Source organism: Bipolaris zeicola, assembly GCF_000523435.1.
Source record: "Bipolaris zeicola 26-R-13 unplaced genomic scaffold scaffold_38, whole genome shotgun sequence".
In the NCBI taxonomy this organism is placed as follows: domain Eukaryota; kingdom Fungi; phylum Ascomycota; class Dothideomycetes; order Pleosporales; family Pleosporaceae; genus Bipolaris; species Bipolaris zeicola.
Window position 1 is genome coordinate 105553 of NW_006912087.1, and position 13242 is coordinate 118794.

The 13242-nt window shown below is 54.3% G+C and overlaps 5 protein-coding genes across 5 annotated transcripts; 4 read left to right on the forward strand and 1 right to left on the reverse strand.

The window, feature by feature from the left end:
* Positions 1–454: 454 nt before the first annotated feature.
* Positions 455–1637, reverse strand: COCCADRAFT_90782 (uncharacterized protein; the record flags this gene model as incomplete). Its single annotated transcript, XM_007712085.1, has 6 exons — positions 455–720; positions 817–1118; positions 1162–1186; positions 1245–1327; positions 1381–1475; positions 1527–1637. 6 exons carry the CDS (start codon positions 1635–1637, stop codon positions 455–457), a joined length of 882 nt encoding a protein of 293 aa, XP_007710275.1.
* A 256-nt stretch (positions 1638–1893) lies between these two features.
* On the forward strand, positions 1894–2392 carry COCCADRAFT_35062 (uncharacterized protein; the record flags this gene model as incomplete). The annotated part of the gene is made up of 3 exons (XM_007712065.1): positions 1894–1896; positions 1951–2262; positions 2330–2392. The coding sequence occupies 3 exons, from the start codon at positions 1894–1896 to the stop codon at positions 2390–2392; spliced, it is 378 nt and encodes a 125-aa protein (XP_007710255.1).
* A 969-nt stretch (positions 2393–3361) lies between these two features.
* COCCADRAFT_35063 (uncharacterized protein) lies at positions 3362–4815 on the forward strand (the record flags this gene model as incomplete). The annotated part of the gene is made up of 4 exons (XM_007712066.1): positions 3362–3553; positions 3588–3696; positions 4052–4111; positions 4166–4815. 4 exons carry the CDS (start codon positions 3362–3364, stop codon positions 4813–4815), a joined length of 1011 nt encoding a protein of 336 aa, XP_007710256.1.
* A 131-nt stretch (positions 4816–4946) lies between these two features.
* COCCADRAFT_3362 (uncharacterized protein) lies at positions 4947–9678 on the forward strand (the record flags this gene model as incomplete). The annotated part of the gene is made up of 2 exons (XM_007712052.1): positions 4947–8799; positions 8852–9678. The coding sequence occupies 2 exons, from the start codon at positions 4947–4949 to the stop codon at positions 9676–9678; spliced, it is 4680 nt and encodes a 1559-aa protein (XP_007710242.1).
* A 900-nt stretch (positions 9679–10578) lies between these two features.
* On the forward strand, positions 10579–13093 carry COCCADRAFT_90868 (uncharacterized protein; the record flags this gene model as incomplete). Its single annotated transcript, XM_007712086.1, has 4 exons — positions 10579–11203; positions 11252–11863; positions 11919–12002; positions 12054–13093. 4 exons carry the CDS (start codon positions 10579–10581, stop codon positions 13091–13093), a joined length of 2361 nt encoding a protein of 786 aa, XP_007710276.1.
* Positions 13094–13242: the final 149 nt, after the last annotated feature.

Here is a 13242-nt window from a genome sequence, read left to right on the forward strand (position 1 = left end):
ACGGCGGATTTGCCCGGTGGTGTGCTTGTTCAGTGCTTGATATTGCATGGCTGTGACAAAATCGCCTCTTGAAAATGCAGGCTCGCTTGCTTTTGCCACCCGCTGCGGCTCTCACCACACGTGAAGATGCCTCATGCTTCTCGAAGAACCTCGCATTGACATCACCTCAGGAACTGAGCATAGCCGGGAGTTTGTATGCTGTGCTTTGCAGGAAATATCAGATTGCATCCGTACACATCAAGCCCATTTTCAGCAGATGAAACTTGAACAGTTTAACTATGATAGGGGGATCAGACCACTAGACACATTTTGTAGCAGCACGCGAGAGACCATGGCACTGGAGATCATTGTTAGGCACATGCGCACTCAAGGAAGCATATCGCAGCATAGCATATACCACTCAAAAAAAAGTACAGCCGAGTAACTAGGAAAATAATTCATATATCATAGTGATCTATGCCATGCTTTTCTCTTTAAGTCCACCCTTTCTTGACCTCAGGAACAGAGCGCAAGCCACGACGATAGCCACAATAAAGAAGAGCTTCTGACCCAGGGACAGGCCATCTGTGGAAGAGCCAGAAGAGGCCAGCCCCTCGAGTTTAGGCTTGTCAGCAGAAGCCTTCGGGGGCTTTGCAATGCTAGCGACATCATCGCCAACTTTTGACGATGTGACATCGAGACTGTCGCTAGGATCGGCGGGTTCTGCATCGCCGTATATAACTTGAAAAGGGACGCACAATCAGCAACTGTCTAACCTAAGGGAGTTGACACAATAGCAAGAAATGCGTACTGATGTCTAGAGTTCCTCGTGAATACCTTCCGCTGGTACCTCGAGCTCGCCGCTCTTGGCAATCTTGACAGGCTCGATAGGCTTGTCTCCCGGAGCCTTTTTGACATTCTCGATCTTCTCCACAATGTCGTAACCCTCAAGGACTTGTCCAAAGACGACGTGGCGGCCATCGAGCCAGCTGGTGATGGCGGTGGTAATGAAGAACTGACTTCCGTTTGTGTCCTTGCCCGCGTTCGCCATGCTGAGGAGACCCTTGCGGGTGTGCTTGAGCTTGAAGTTTTCGTCGGGGAACTTTTCGCCGTAAATGGACTTGCCGCCGGTGCCTAGGCTGTGTTAGAATGGTTTACTTGCTGCTCGGACATGGAGAGCACTTGCCATCGCCCTTGGTGAAGTCACCTATATTGCTGTCAGTATGCAAGAATCTCTTGAGGAGTACATGCGGGTATGCACTTACCACCCTGAATCATGAAGTCCTTGATAACGCGGTGGAAAGTAGAGCCCTCATAACCGAAGCCCTTCTCACCAGTAGCTAGAGCGCTACCATGTGGGTTAGCTTGTGAAGCTGCACAGCGTGTTGTGAGACATCGTACCGGAAGTTCTCGGTGGTCTTGGGTACGGTCTTGCCGTAAAGGCCCATGACGATGCGGCCTGCCTTCTCATCGCCAATCTCAATGTCAAAGAAAACCTGGTCCATGTGTCAACACAGCTTCTACCAGCGTCTGTTGCAGATACACACCTTGTGGGTGATCTTTGGGCTTTTGGCAGCCTCAGTAGTCTGGGCGAAGAAGACAAAAGTGATCGAGAGGATCAGCAAGAGCGAAATGACAGCTTTCTGAAAGGAAGCCATGGTGCCTGATGAAGAACTCGAAGGCAATCGAGGAATTGGCAAGGGTTATATAGTCTAGGAAACCCCCTGCTGAAATACAGAGAGCGAGGCGGTATTGAAACGTGGTGTTTTAGTGCTGCCCGCACTGTCGCACCTTAGCTGTGCCAAGCTCTATGGTGTCTGAATTGGGACTAGTGCAATTGGAGAGTTCGAGATTGGTGCGGGCATGTTGCGAGACACTTCACAACACAAATCAGTTGTCGGAAGGAGCAACGCCATGGTGGGTTTGGAACAATTGCTGAATCGGATGATGCGCAACTACTGACATGTTTAGGTGTTCATTAACGGCTTCAGCTTCACGGAGGCGACCCTCGTGAAACGTTCTCTTCAGTCGTTCTATGGCATTGGGCCTTCGGTCTCGCAGCGCATCATGGCAAAATTCCATATTCACCCGTGGGCGAAAGTAGGGAGCCTGAAGAACGCCACAGTCATGGATCTCACGGCGGAGCTGGCCAACATGAAGATTGAGAACGATTTGCGGCGGCAGGTTCAGGACGACATACGGAGATTAAGAGACATGGGTACATATCGGGGAAGGAGACATGCAATGGGTCTGCCAGTGCGGGGTCAAAAGACAAGAACACAGGTATGTGTGGTCTGGGAGATGTTGAAGGACAGGGTTGGGTGGTGGAGGAAGGTGCTAACGCCGACAGATTGCGACTGCACGACGGTTGAACAAGATCGAACGAGGTGGCACTGGAAGGGTGTCTATGTGAGGTGGAAGCAAATCTACACGTGTATTATATTGTACAGTCTGACAGCACGAAACGGGGTTTACAGACTGCATAGAAGGAACATCATGACCAAACCGCCGCGACCAAAACACTCATGGATGCCCTTGACATACGCCCGCCAGACGTCCGCCCTCGGATGTCATGTAGTGCCTGTGATGACCTCGTGCAAAGATACGGGTAATCGCGATCTGCGTGTCGATTGCACCCAACTCTCGCACACTTGAAAGGATGCGAAGGTCTCACTTTGGGTATCAAGACCATCTCAATCGACTCCCAGATGATACTTGTGCACAGCAACGCGACAATATCCGTCACATTGATACTAGACATTTGCAGAGCACAGTGGATGTACATCACTAGAGAAATTGCGCTTGGACCACGGACATGGTTTTCTGGTTCAGAAAGGCAGCTTGGTCGTCTGTTGAGGCAACATGTGTGGCGCGTGTTAATCTCACAGTCCCGATAAGGCATTATTGACAGGTCTCTTGGCACTGACAGTCGGGTGCAGGCATGCAGTATAGCGATATTGTCAGCTCGAAGGTATGCATAACCTTCCACTCTGAGACGCGAACCATGGATCTCGGCGCTGCTATAGACAGGAAACGGTCATTGGACCCAGGGAATGGAAGTAAGTTTGGGCATTTTGAGGACTGTGTCACAAACCCAGAGTCCGTGCAAGCTGGGATGACGATGATGATCCTGAGGACATGAATGTTGCCATGCGCAGGTGAGGTGGTGCTGACATTGCGGATGAGATATATTTAGACGTGGAGGAAGAGGGATTTGTGTTGTTCTGCCTCAGGTTGCGACGTGGATTTGTCGGTGGGCATGGCGTTTCGGCAGACTTGGTGGTGGTGGTGGTGGTGGTGGTGGTGGTGGTAGTAGTAGTAGTTGGTAGTGATGGTGGTTGTTGGCGGAGCGGATATCAGACGGAAGAAGCCGCGTCGTGTCATGGGTGAAGGTCTACTACCATGGGTGCAGCGCGTTGTTTCTTGTCGCACTCTTCTTCACGCACCCCGGGGTGGTACAGGCTCGGTGTTAAGACAGCAGCGAGAAGGAAAACCCGATGGGCTCGGCCTGTCTCAGGCTTGGTTGCATGCACCCCCTGATATAGAGGACGAAAGGGAAAAAGAAAGGAAGCATGTGCATAGTCTGCGGTGCAGTGGATGCAGAGCAGGCCAGGCCGGCCGCAAGGGGACTAGCGGCAGCGCTATGGGCGGCTCCCTGCAGCATGCTTCGCTTGAGCACGGCGGGGTTTCAGAAGCAGAGCAGCTTGGAACAAAGTCGTACGATTGCTTTTGCTTCCAAGCAACATGTGTTCCAGCAGCCACAAGCACCGCGCCCGTGAGCACGCTCGCTGACTGTATCCCGCTGTTATGTAACGTGCCCGTACGGCTGCCGTGTTGCAGAGCGGCGACAGCGGACGATACGCCTAGGCTGCTTGCTGTCTAGTAGAGCACTCATACACATACATGCTACTACTAGGACTAAGTACTATGGGCGGCAGAGTCAGGGACACACGGCAAGCATCGTGATTACGCCACCCCAGGGCGATGCATACCACGCACATCCACGACTGATCGACGCCCATGCGGGGCTCCATCTCATTTCGGCACACACACACGAAAAGCTTCTTTGCAGTTTGCTGCCGTCGAACTCAATCCGTGCGTCCAACGCATTCTGGCTGCACGCTCGCACTCAGTCTGGGCCGGCGCTGAGCCTGGGCTGAGCCTGCTCGCTCCCTCGTGCTGTAAGTAAGTATGGGTGGGTGCCAATGCCAGTGCCAGTGCCAGTGTGAGCGTGAGCGTCGTGGTGCGTGGGCAGGCAAGGTGCCAATTCCATTTCTCAGCACACCCTCCCACGCCCGTCATCCACACAGCCTCGTCCAATGGCAGCCGTCCGCCAAAAGGCCCCCGACTCGCCAGCAAATTGACTGTCCGCACCAACGACAGCAGACACAAGACAGCAGACCACGCGCACACTCGTCTGTCTGCTTGCGCCCGTCAGTGGCTGAAGGCCTCGTTGATAACGGCCAGGAAGCCACGGCCCCGCCGCCAATCACCGCCGCCCATGGCTCTCTCAGCCGCCTACACGGCGAGCACGCCGACCAGGATGCCCACCGGCCCAAGCACTTCTCAAACTTGAGCGGACGCAGCCTCGAGGGCCCTCGGCCTGCTGGTGGAGGCGATCGTGGAGACCAAGCGCCTCTCGCTTCTGCAGGAACCGTGCTAGCTCTCCAAGAAGAGGCGTCCATGTCGGCCGCTCTGTCCAAGGCGCCTATGCTCTGGCGCCGAATGGGCGTTGACCTTGCGACGCTCCAAATCTCTTCTGCTGCTCTTCTACCCCCCCAGCTGTTCCTTCTGACTGATATTCGTCTCATGCTGCGCTGGACGCCCAGCTGCTGACGACACTGCTGCGCGCGCCAGCTGTGCACTCACCAGACACCCAACGGCCCCCCGAAACACGACTAATCCCCACTAACAGGCTGTTATACCGCCCCCCATCCCAGTCGCTCGGCTAAGCTGGTTTGAGAAGTATGAGGACCAATGCAGACATGCTTCAGGAAAGATCCATGGCGCATCATCTCCCGGAGCACAAACCCTCAATTTACCATTCTGCGTCTTCACCGTCGCTCGCGAACAGCTTTCGCTCCCTTCGCGACGACTCGACGCCCTCCCACAACGTGCCCGCTGCGGCCACCCACCAACTCCACAACCCCCGTCGCAAGCCAGTCCCGAGCCCTCTGTCGCCCACGTCAACCAGCTCCACTACTACCCCAATTCCCTCGAGAGTACCCTACCAAAACTCGCCCTATTACGACTCTCTACGCTTCGACGAGCCGCGCAGCCCCCGCGAGAAGCTTGACGCTTTGTTGGCTGAGGAGGAGCAGCACCATTCCTCGCCCATTCGCCCAACCAAGCCAGCGCATCCGCCTACACCACCCAACGTCCCCACTACCCACATCACCCAGCCCACGAGGCCCTCTGCGTATGCAAAGCTACGGCAAGTCTCGTCTCCCACGCTGTCATCGGCTGGTATCTCCCCGCCAGCATCTCCCGTCATCATGTCTCCACAATCGCGGACAAATCGACCAGACACGGCAACGCCAACGGTACCTATCCGCAACCCCTCCATAGACTCGGCTGCATCTTCGCTTTCGTCGAGTGCTTCCCAGAACCGCCTTCCTGGCAACCATGCTCCCCGACCATCCCAAGATACAAGCACAGCCAATCCGCCAGACATGGCTGCCCTCATAGCGAGTGCAGGTTCGCCCGAGGCTGCCATGGTGGCTTTGTGGAAGGAGAAGCAAAACACGTCCAATCACAATGCACAGCTCTGGCGTTTGGTTGAGAAGCAGCGTGCCATGATCATTGGGTTGCAGAAGGATTTGGAGCGAGCATTGAAGGACAAGGACCGCTACCGCCGAAAGTTCAAGGAGTACGTCGAGCAGGTGCCACCAGGCCCTGGTTCACTGCAAAAGTCAGATACCTTCAACTCTGTTGTAGACCGTGACCCCAGCGAGTCGCCCGTCACCAGTGAGCGACCCGACGAGTCTGCTAAATCTGGTGATGCCAAAACAGGAGAGTACAAGACCTCGCCATTGACACAAGAGCACCCAGCACCACACCTTATACCAGACTCACAACTGGCAACATCGCCTTCCCACTCTACCGCGTCGAATGCAACGTCGAGCGTGAACTCACCCACAGACTACTCGGTGCAGCCCCTCAACCTCGCCGCTAGAGGTCTTGGTCTTGACAGCGCCGTGCTCCAGCCTGTTGAAGTCACTCAACCGTCAGTACAGGTTCCGAACCCAACGACACCCCCACAAATCGCCTCAGATGCAACGCTTGCTCCAGGCGCCTCGAATCTACAACCTCCCGAGATATCCCTCATTCAAGCTACCCCCGTCGTTGGCGGTGACGGATTCGAGGCATCTCCACGAAAGCCTTCACAGCCTCTGCGCAAAGCACCCCCGGCTCCTCTCAATCTCTCCAAACCCGTAACAACCAGCGCGCATCTTCACCAGGCCGTGCATGGTGATGACGTCGATTCCGACTATGACGATACGTTGGAGGTGGATGAGATACCCGTGGTGGAACGGGGAAGGAGAAAGACTCGTGAGGAAGATGACAGGGTACGAGAAGCCATGTACCTCAAGGACGAAGAGGCTCGAAGCAAGTCGAAAAAGCAGAGCAGTGAGAGCAACAGCACACAGGTGACACCATCTGAAACGGCGGAGAACAATCAGCCTCAGACATTCCCTGTGCCTCTGTCTCCGCGTCAGATCAATGCTCTACAATCGGGCCTTCCGATCTCTCCCCGACACCCACCCGCGAATTCGCTGAATGCTCTGCTTAGCCCTACAAACTCTGACAGTTCTATGATGGCCAATCGAAGCGTTGCGTCGCCCCTCCTCAGCCCCGGCCTCCCGTCCAGCCCTCGCCCTACCGACCGACCTCTAGGATCACCGTTGCCGAGGAATCCCAAGTCGTCACTAGCATCGCCGCCAATGTCACCAAGCCTCCTGAACCATTCAGGATCGCGAACTGGCCAGCAACAAGTTCCCTTTCCACCAAACACGCCTCAGTCATACCAATCACCTCCAGTGAACCAGAACCAAAAGAATACGCAGTCAAGCAAAGAATCGCCAGGGGGACTCTTGGCCGTGCCAGGGGCACAGACTAGTTCAGACTCAGGTTCAGGCAGTCCTACTTTGAACGACATTCCGGATGCAGAGCATGTCTACCGTGGCCTTGTTTCGGACCAGTACCCAGGGCTTTTGCTCCCTCCTAACGCTCTCCCGTCTATCCAGGTCAAGGTGTTTTCATCTAGGCTCCGGCCATCGCGCTTGAGTTTCTTGGCCCCAAAACCTCAGGAGGAGGACCCAGTCTTTATTCTTGCAATCTACGCCCGCTCCGACAACAAACAATTATGGCGCGTAGAGAAGACTATTGCGACACTTCCCGCCCTGGACTCTCACCTAAGATCGCTATGTGACTTCCAAGGGAAACTCCCAGATCGTGCTCTTTTCGGAGGTCACGCCCCTGCGAAGATCGATGCTCGAAGAGTTGCTCTTAACCAGTACTTTGATTGTGTCCTGGAGGCACCCACAGACGAGAGGACAGCACGTGTTGTTTGCGAATACCTGTCTGCCGATGTAATTGGCGCACAAGCAGGTGACAGATTAGCCCCGGAGCCCACTCCTGGACCGGCTGTATCGGCTGTCAAGAACCAGCGCAAGGAAGGCTATCTTACGAAACGCGGCAAGAACTTTGGAGGCTGGAAGGCACGTTTCTTCGTGCTGGATGGTTCCGAATTCAGATACTTTGAGAGTGAAGGTGGCGCCCACCTAGGTACCATCAAATTGCAAAACGCGCAGATTGGGAAACAATCACAACAACAATCCACACAGTCACCACAGCGAAAGGACGATTCCGAGGATAATCAGTATCGACATGCCTTCCTAATTTTGGAGCCAAAGCGGAAAGACTCTTCGAGCCTTGTTCGTCATGTACTGTGTGCCGAAAACGACGAGGAACGAGATGCTTGGGTTGAAGCACTTTTGCAACATGTTGAGATCCAAGAGGAAACCTCGCCAACTGAGGCTCGCCCTCCTCCCGCCTCGCGTTCTCAGAAGCAGCAAGCTAGCCAGGATTCGACACGCTCACAACGGAGAGAGAGCCCTGACGTAACGGAACAGGATCGTGTACAAGGTCTCAGCTACGAAGATACAGTGGCAGCACAAGCCCCAATCCGCGGGCCCAACCATCGAGAGGCACTGGGAGAGAGACCTTCGCGAGGGTCGCCCAAGGACACGAGCTTTCTACAAGACAGTTCCGGCCACTATCACTCCATTTCCGGCCCGAGCAATGGAACCCCCATTAAGGACGCTGAGAACTGGGGCGCTAGATTGACTCCAGCACCCACAGCCGCAAAGGACAAGAAACGCAGCATATTTGGGTTTAGAGGTCGTGGCGGCTCTTCGGATTTGGCACCTGTCCAGGTCAACGCCCCGCTCCTCCAGGCAGCTGTTGAGCATCGGGTACCTCAAAACCGCAGCATTTTTGGTGTCCCCCTCATGGAAGCAGTAGACTACACCCAACCCGAAGGTGTCAATGTTCCGTTACCAGCAGTTGTCTATCGATGCTTGGAATACCTCCGAGCCAAGAGGGCAATAAGTGAAGAAGGCATTTTTAGGCTGAGCGGGTCGAACATTGTTATCAAAGGACTACGCGATCGTTTCAACACTGAAGGTGATATTAAGTTGCTGGATGGGCAATACTACGACGTCCATGCCGTAGCTTCGTTGCTGAAGTTGTACTTGCGAGAATTACCATCGTCCATCCTCACTCGGGAACTGCACTTGGACTTTCTCAAAGTTCTCGGTAAGTCGCTGATGGGTTTTTGTGAAGCATAAGACATACTAACGCGGACTAGATATGGATGAACGAAGCAAAAAGATTCAAAGCTTCAATGTACTCGTACACAAACTCCCCAGGCCCAATTTTGAGCTGCTAAGGCACTTGTCATCGTTCCTCATTGAGATCATCGACAATTCGGCAGTGAACAAGATGACGGTGCGCAACGTTGGCATTGTATTTGCGCCCACGCTCAACATCCCGGCACCGTTGATCTCGTTCTTCTTGACTGATTTCCCCGACATCTTCGGCACGGCTCTCGACGAAGCTAGTTCCCCGATCCATGAGATCCGAAACGACACGTCGCACTTGGGTGATGATGCGATTCGGTCTCCACGGCGGCAGATGTTTTCAGAGCTCCCAACGCCTAGCTACAATGACACGAGCTTTCAGCAGCGAATGGACCGGCCAGGTCAACACTACCAAGGCAACAGTGCTCCAAACTATCCACCTCCACAGCCCCCTCAACAAAATCAACAACAACAGCAAGTGCAACAGCAGATGCAACAGCAACTGCAGCAGCAACTGCAACACCAGCAGGGACAGGGACAAGGACAGTACAACGGATACGACTCTGGCTTTATTCCAATGAGGCCTACCTACGAAGTGCCAGCGTACGAGCAAGCATATCGATCTGGGGAGGGATACGGTAGCCTGAATGGAGCAGTGCAGTCTGGCAGTGCTCGGGAGCAACGACAGCGGAAGCGAGAAAGCGGGATGCTGCTCATGAACATGAACATGGGTATGGGCGCACCTCGCAAAGGTTCAACTGGGTCCAATCCACCTAATCGCGGAAACTACCAATACAACCCTCTAATGGTTCAAGAAGAGACGGCGTTTGACTGAGCAAGACTCCGGTCAAGTAGCGGGACGATGATAGATGATGATGAGCTTAGGTTTTTGTCTAATATTCTACCTTCTGATTTGGTTTCTAATGCCGAAGAACGGGTTGGATTCTTTTGTGGTTTATTGCATAGGGTCAGAGGACCAGGGGGTACTAGTCCTCTGACCTGATGATTTATTGGCGTTTTCTTTTCTTCCACAGCGGTTAGACACATACCACTGGTCAGGAGGTGGAGGGTTTTGTGTCTTTATGTTTCTTTTTCTCAAGTTTCCTTGCTCTCGGCAGATGGAGCTGTCTTGTTGTGCAACAAGATAACTCGAGCTTGGGCGTTGGAGCCGGGCACATTGTTTTGGTTGGCTTTGGTTGAGATATCCTGGTTATTTTTGTTCTCTGCTCGGTCTTGTAGCGCGTGTAAATGGATTCAAGTTGATGGTTTTGGGTATGATAGCGTTTCCTATAGCGAACACATGGCAAAGGCTGTGTATATAACCGTATGACATTGTCTATTCTGAAATCGATGATTTTGATTGCCATTATTGTTCTTGTTGTCGTAACGTGATTAACGCCGAAAGGGTGTTCGTGATGCGATGGCGTACCATGGACGGAGCTGTGGGCCTTAGCGTCAGAGCTCGGGCTCACGATGCGACTGCCTCGTCGCCGCCATGGCTCTCCGTCTTCGCGATTGACATGCTGCTGTCGCTACTGAACCTCCGATATTTCCACATTTTTCTGCCTTACTTAGATATACTGACGGCGGCCATCTGAGGAGACGCAGCACGACTTCAGCGCGTCCCAGGGTCGACTCCATCCCCGTCCATCGCATCCCGCCGCGCATCCAACATAGGCTTGAGACAAGCAGACAGAGAGCGTCTTCCCTTGGTTCACGCTATCGCGCCTTCGCCATGGCTGACACGCCTGCTACTCCTGCGCCGTCCGGGGCTGCTGCTTCTGCTACAGCCTCGACCCCAGTGACTGCACTACAGCCCCCTCGCATTGAAGAACCCGACTCTCGCAACAGCTTACGGCACATTTTGGCTGCCGATCCGCAAATGGACGATGCGAAGCCTTCACCCTCGCAAGGGAACACGCCTGCCCCGGAAGGGAGCGAGGCTGGTGGGGATGCGCCCGAAGCATCCAAGCCAGCTACCGACAACGATCCAGCGCGCCCCTACTATACGGCCACAACGACCACTACTCGTCGCAATGCAAACGGGAGTGTGTCGTCCGTCTACAGTGGCAACAAGATCAAGCATCTCAAGAAGGACGATGGCATACCGTTGTGGCGCAAAGACATTCAGTATGACTTCCTCAAGCTCGTCTTCGAGGACGACAAGCGCGTCTTCACCAAACAGTCAGACTCGACTAGCGGACATACCTTTGCCGACATCTATCTCGATGCCATGGCCAAGAGCAGCAAATGTAGCAAGATTCTGAAAGATAAGCTGCTGACAGAGCGCCCGGCTGCAATCAACATGGCCATGGTCTGTCTGTTGGTCAATGTCGGGCGCATGAACACAACGCTGAACTGTAGGAAACCAGAATACCCTCAATTCGCTCTTGTCTAACCTGCAACAGTCTTCCCCGAAATGCGCGCCCAGCTACGAACTTACCACTCCATCCCCTCACTTCAAGCCCACCAAGACCCCAACGCTTACAAGCAGCTGCAAGATGCGCCACGTCTAAAGTCTATCCTTAAGGGTGCTACCGAAGACCAAGAACAACCCAGCACCATTGAGGAAATTATGGCCGCTACCGTTCCACGTACAAATCCTGTAAATCTTATCTTCGTCCTCTCCCAGTATGCGCCGAAGATCTCAGAGCTACACTTTTTCCCGCCGCGCGACTTTTTTGACTTAGTCATGCGTTCAAACTTGAGCAGCAGGAGCAGGGCCACGGCCTTTTTGTGGCTCATGTGGTGGTACTTGGAAAGCGACTTCACCAAGGAGGCCGCCGAGGGCAATCCTTTTGGGCCTGGACAACCGGGACCGGCAGATGACCCAACTACGGCCGAATTTCCTATCAAATGCCCACCGTTCGAGATTTTGACCCCAGACCAAGAGGCTTTGGAGAATGTCGACACGCCTGACGAGCAGGCGTTTGGTGAGGTCAAGCGAAAGGAGAGAACGGCGATCCTAGCAAGTGACATGGCGCCTGTCGTGACGGGCCCCAAGCGCACTAACAAGAAAGGTGAGTGTCCATGATTCGCCTTGTTCAAGTTCGACAAGGTCTGACTTTTCTGTAGGATTCAACCAGAACCCAGTTTTCTCAATCGCTGCCGACGATGGGACTTCAACCCCTGGGAGAGACCGACAGTCACCGTCACATGGTAAGTTTTACAGCATATCAGGTAGGGGAGACCTCAATCTAACAACGATAGGCTCGGCACGAGGGCGTGGCAAGCTTGCGAAATCGCTCATCGAACGAGACTACCCCTCGGATACCGACCGTACTCGCTCGGCGTCTCCTCCGAACAGCGTCTACAACACGGCCAAGAAAATGGCAACACCAAATATGCGGATAAACACACTCCTCAACGAAGATGGGCCTGCGTCAGCCTCGCCTGCACCCAAGGGCCCTGGTCGAGGTAACTGGTCTCGCAACAGACAATCCGGTATAGGAGCCAGCGGCGGCCCAGCAGCCCGCAGCTTCAAAGCTAAACTCGACGCAAACAACTCGCAAGACGGCCAGTCGCCTTCAACTTCCGCCCCAACTTTCAACGGCCCTCACGGATTCTACCTCCCCCTGAACGGCTCCGACCCCTCGCACAAGCGCACAAGGCCACTAACCCAACACCAGCTCGCAGTGGAACAATATCGCCGCCGCCGCGTCGACGTCATCCTCGACCGCGGCATCCGTATCGAGTACAAAGCAGCCGCCAAACGGCGCCGCAAAGCCAACTCCTTCATCCGCAGCTGGATCCGCTGCAAAGGCATGGCAGACGGCTACGACACGGACGAAGAAACCTACGCCCAATACGGCTCCTCAACCGGCCTCCTGGACCCCGACTACCCTTCCTCCACCGCAGCCACGACCACCGGCGCAGGCGGCGGCACCAAAACCCCACCTCCCATGCCATCGGGCCTCGTACCCCTCGACTTTGGCGGCGAAACAAACGACTTTGGCGAAGAATCTTATTTCCGTACTAAAATGCTGAGTCGCGCCCTGCGTCGTCTGGAGCGCTGGGAAGAAGGCAAGACTGCGCCCCGCGCGCGTAAACCAAAGGGTGAGCTGGGGAATGGCGTGTCGACTGCGAGTGCGACTGGGAGGTTGGAGAGTGGGGATGAGGAAGATGAAGATGAGGCCGAAGCGGAGGATCTGATGGATGTGGATGAGGGCGAGGAGGCGAGCGAGGACGAGAGCGAGGATGAGACTATGATTGATGCTACTGTTGTGTCGAGGGTGGGCCGGGTTGCCTAAGGATGGGATAGGATGGATTGCTTGATTGATTCATTGTTATTTTCCTTGGCTTTCTTTTCTCTCTCTCTCTCTCTTTTCTTATTGTCTCTCATCTTTTTCGGAGAGGGGAAGGTGTTCTCAAGGTATGTGTATTCTATAGGATTTCTTTT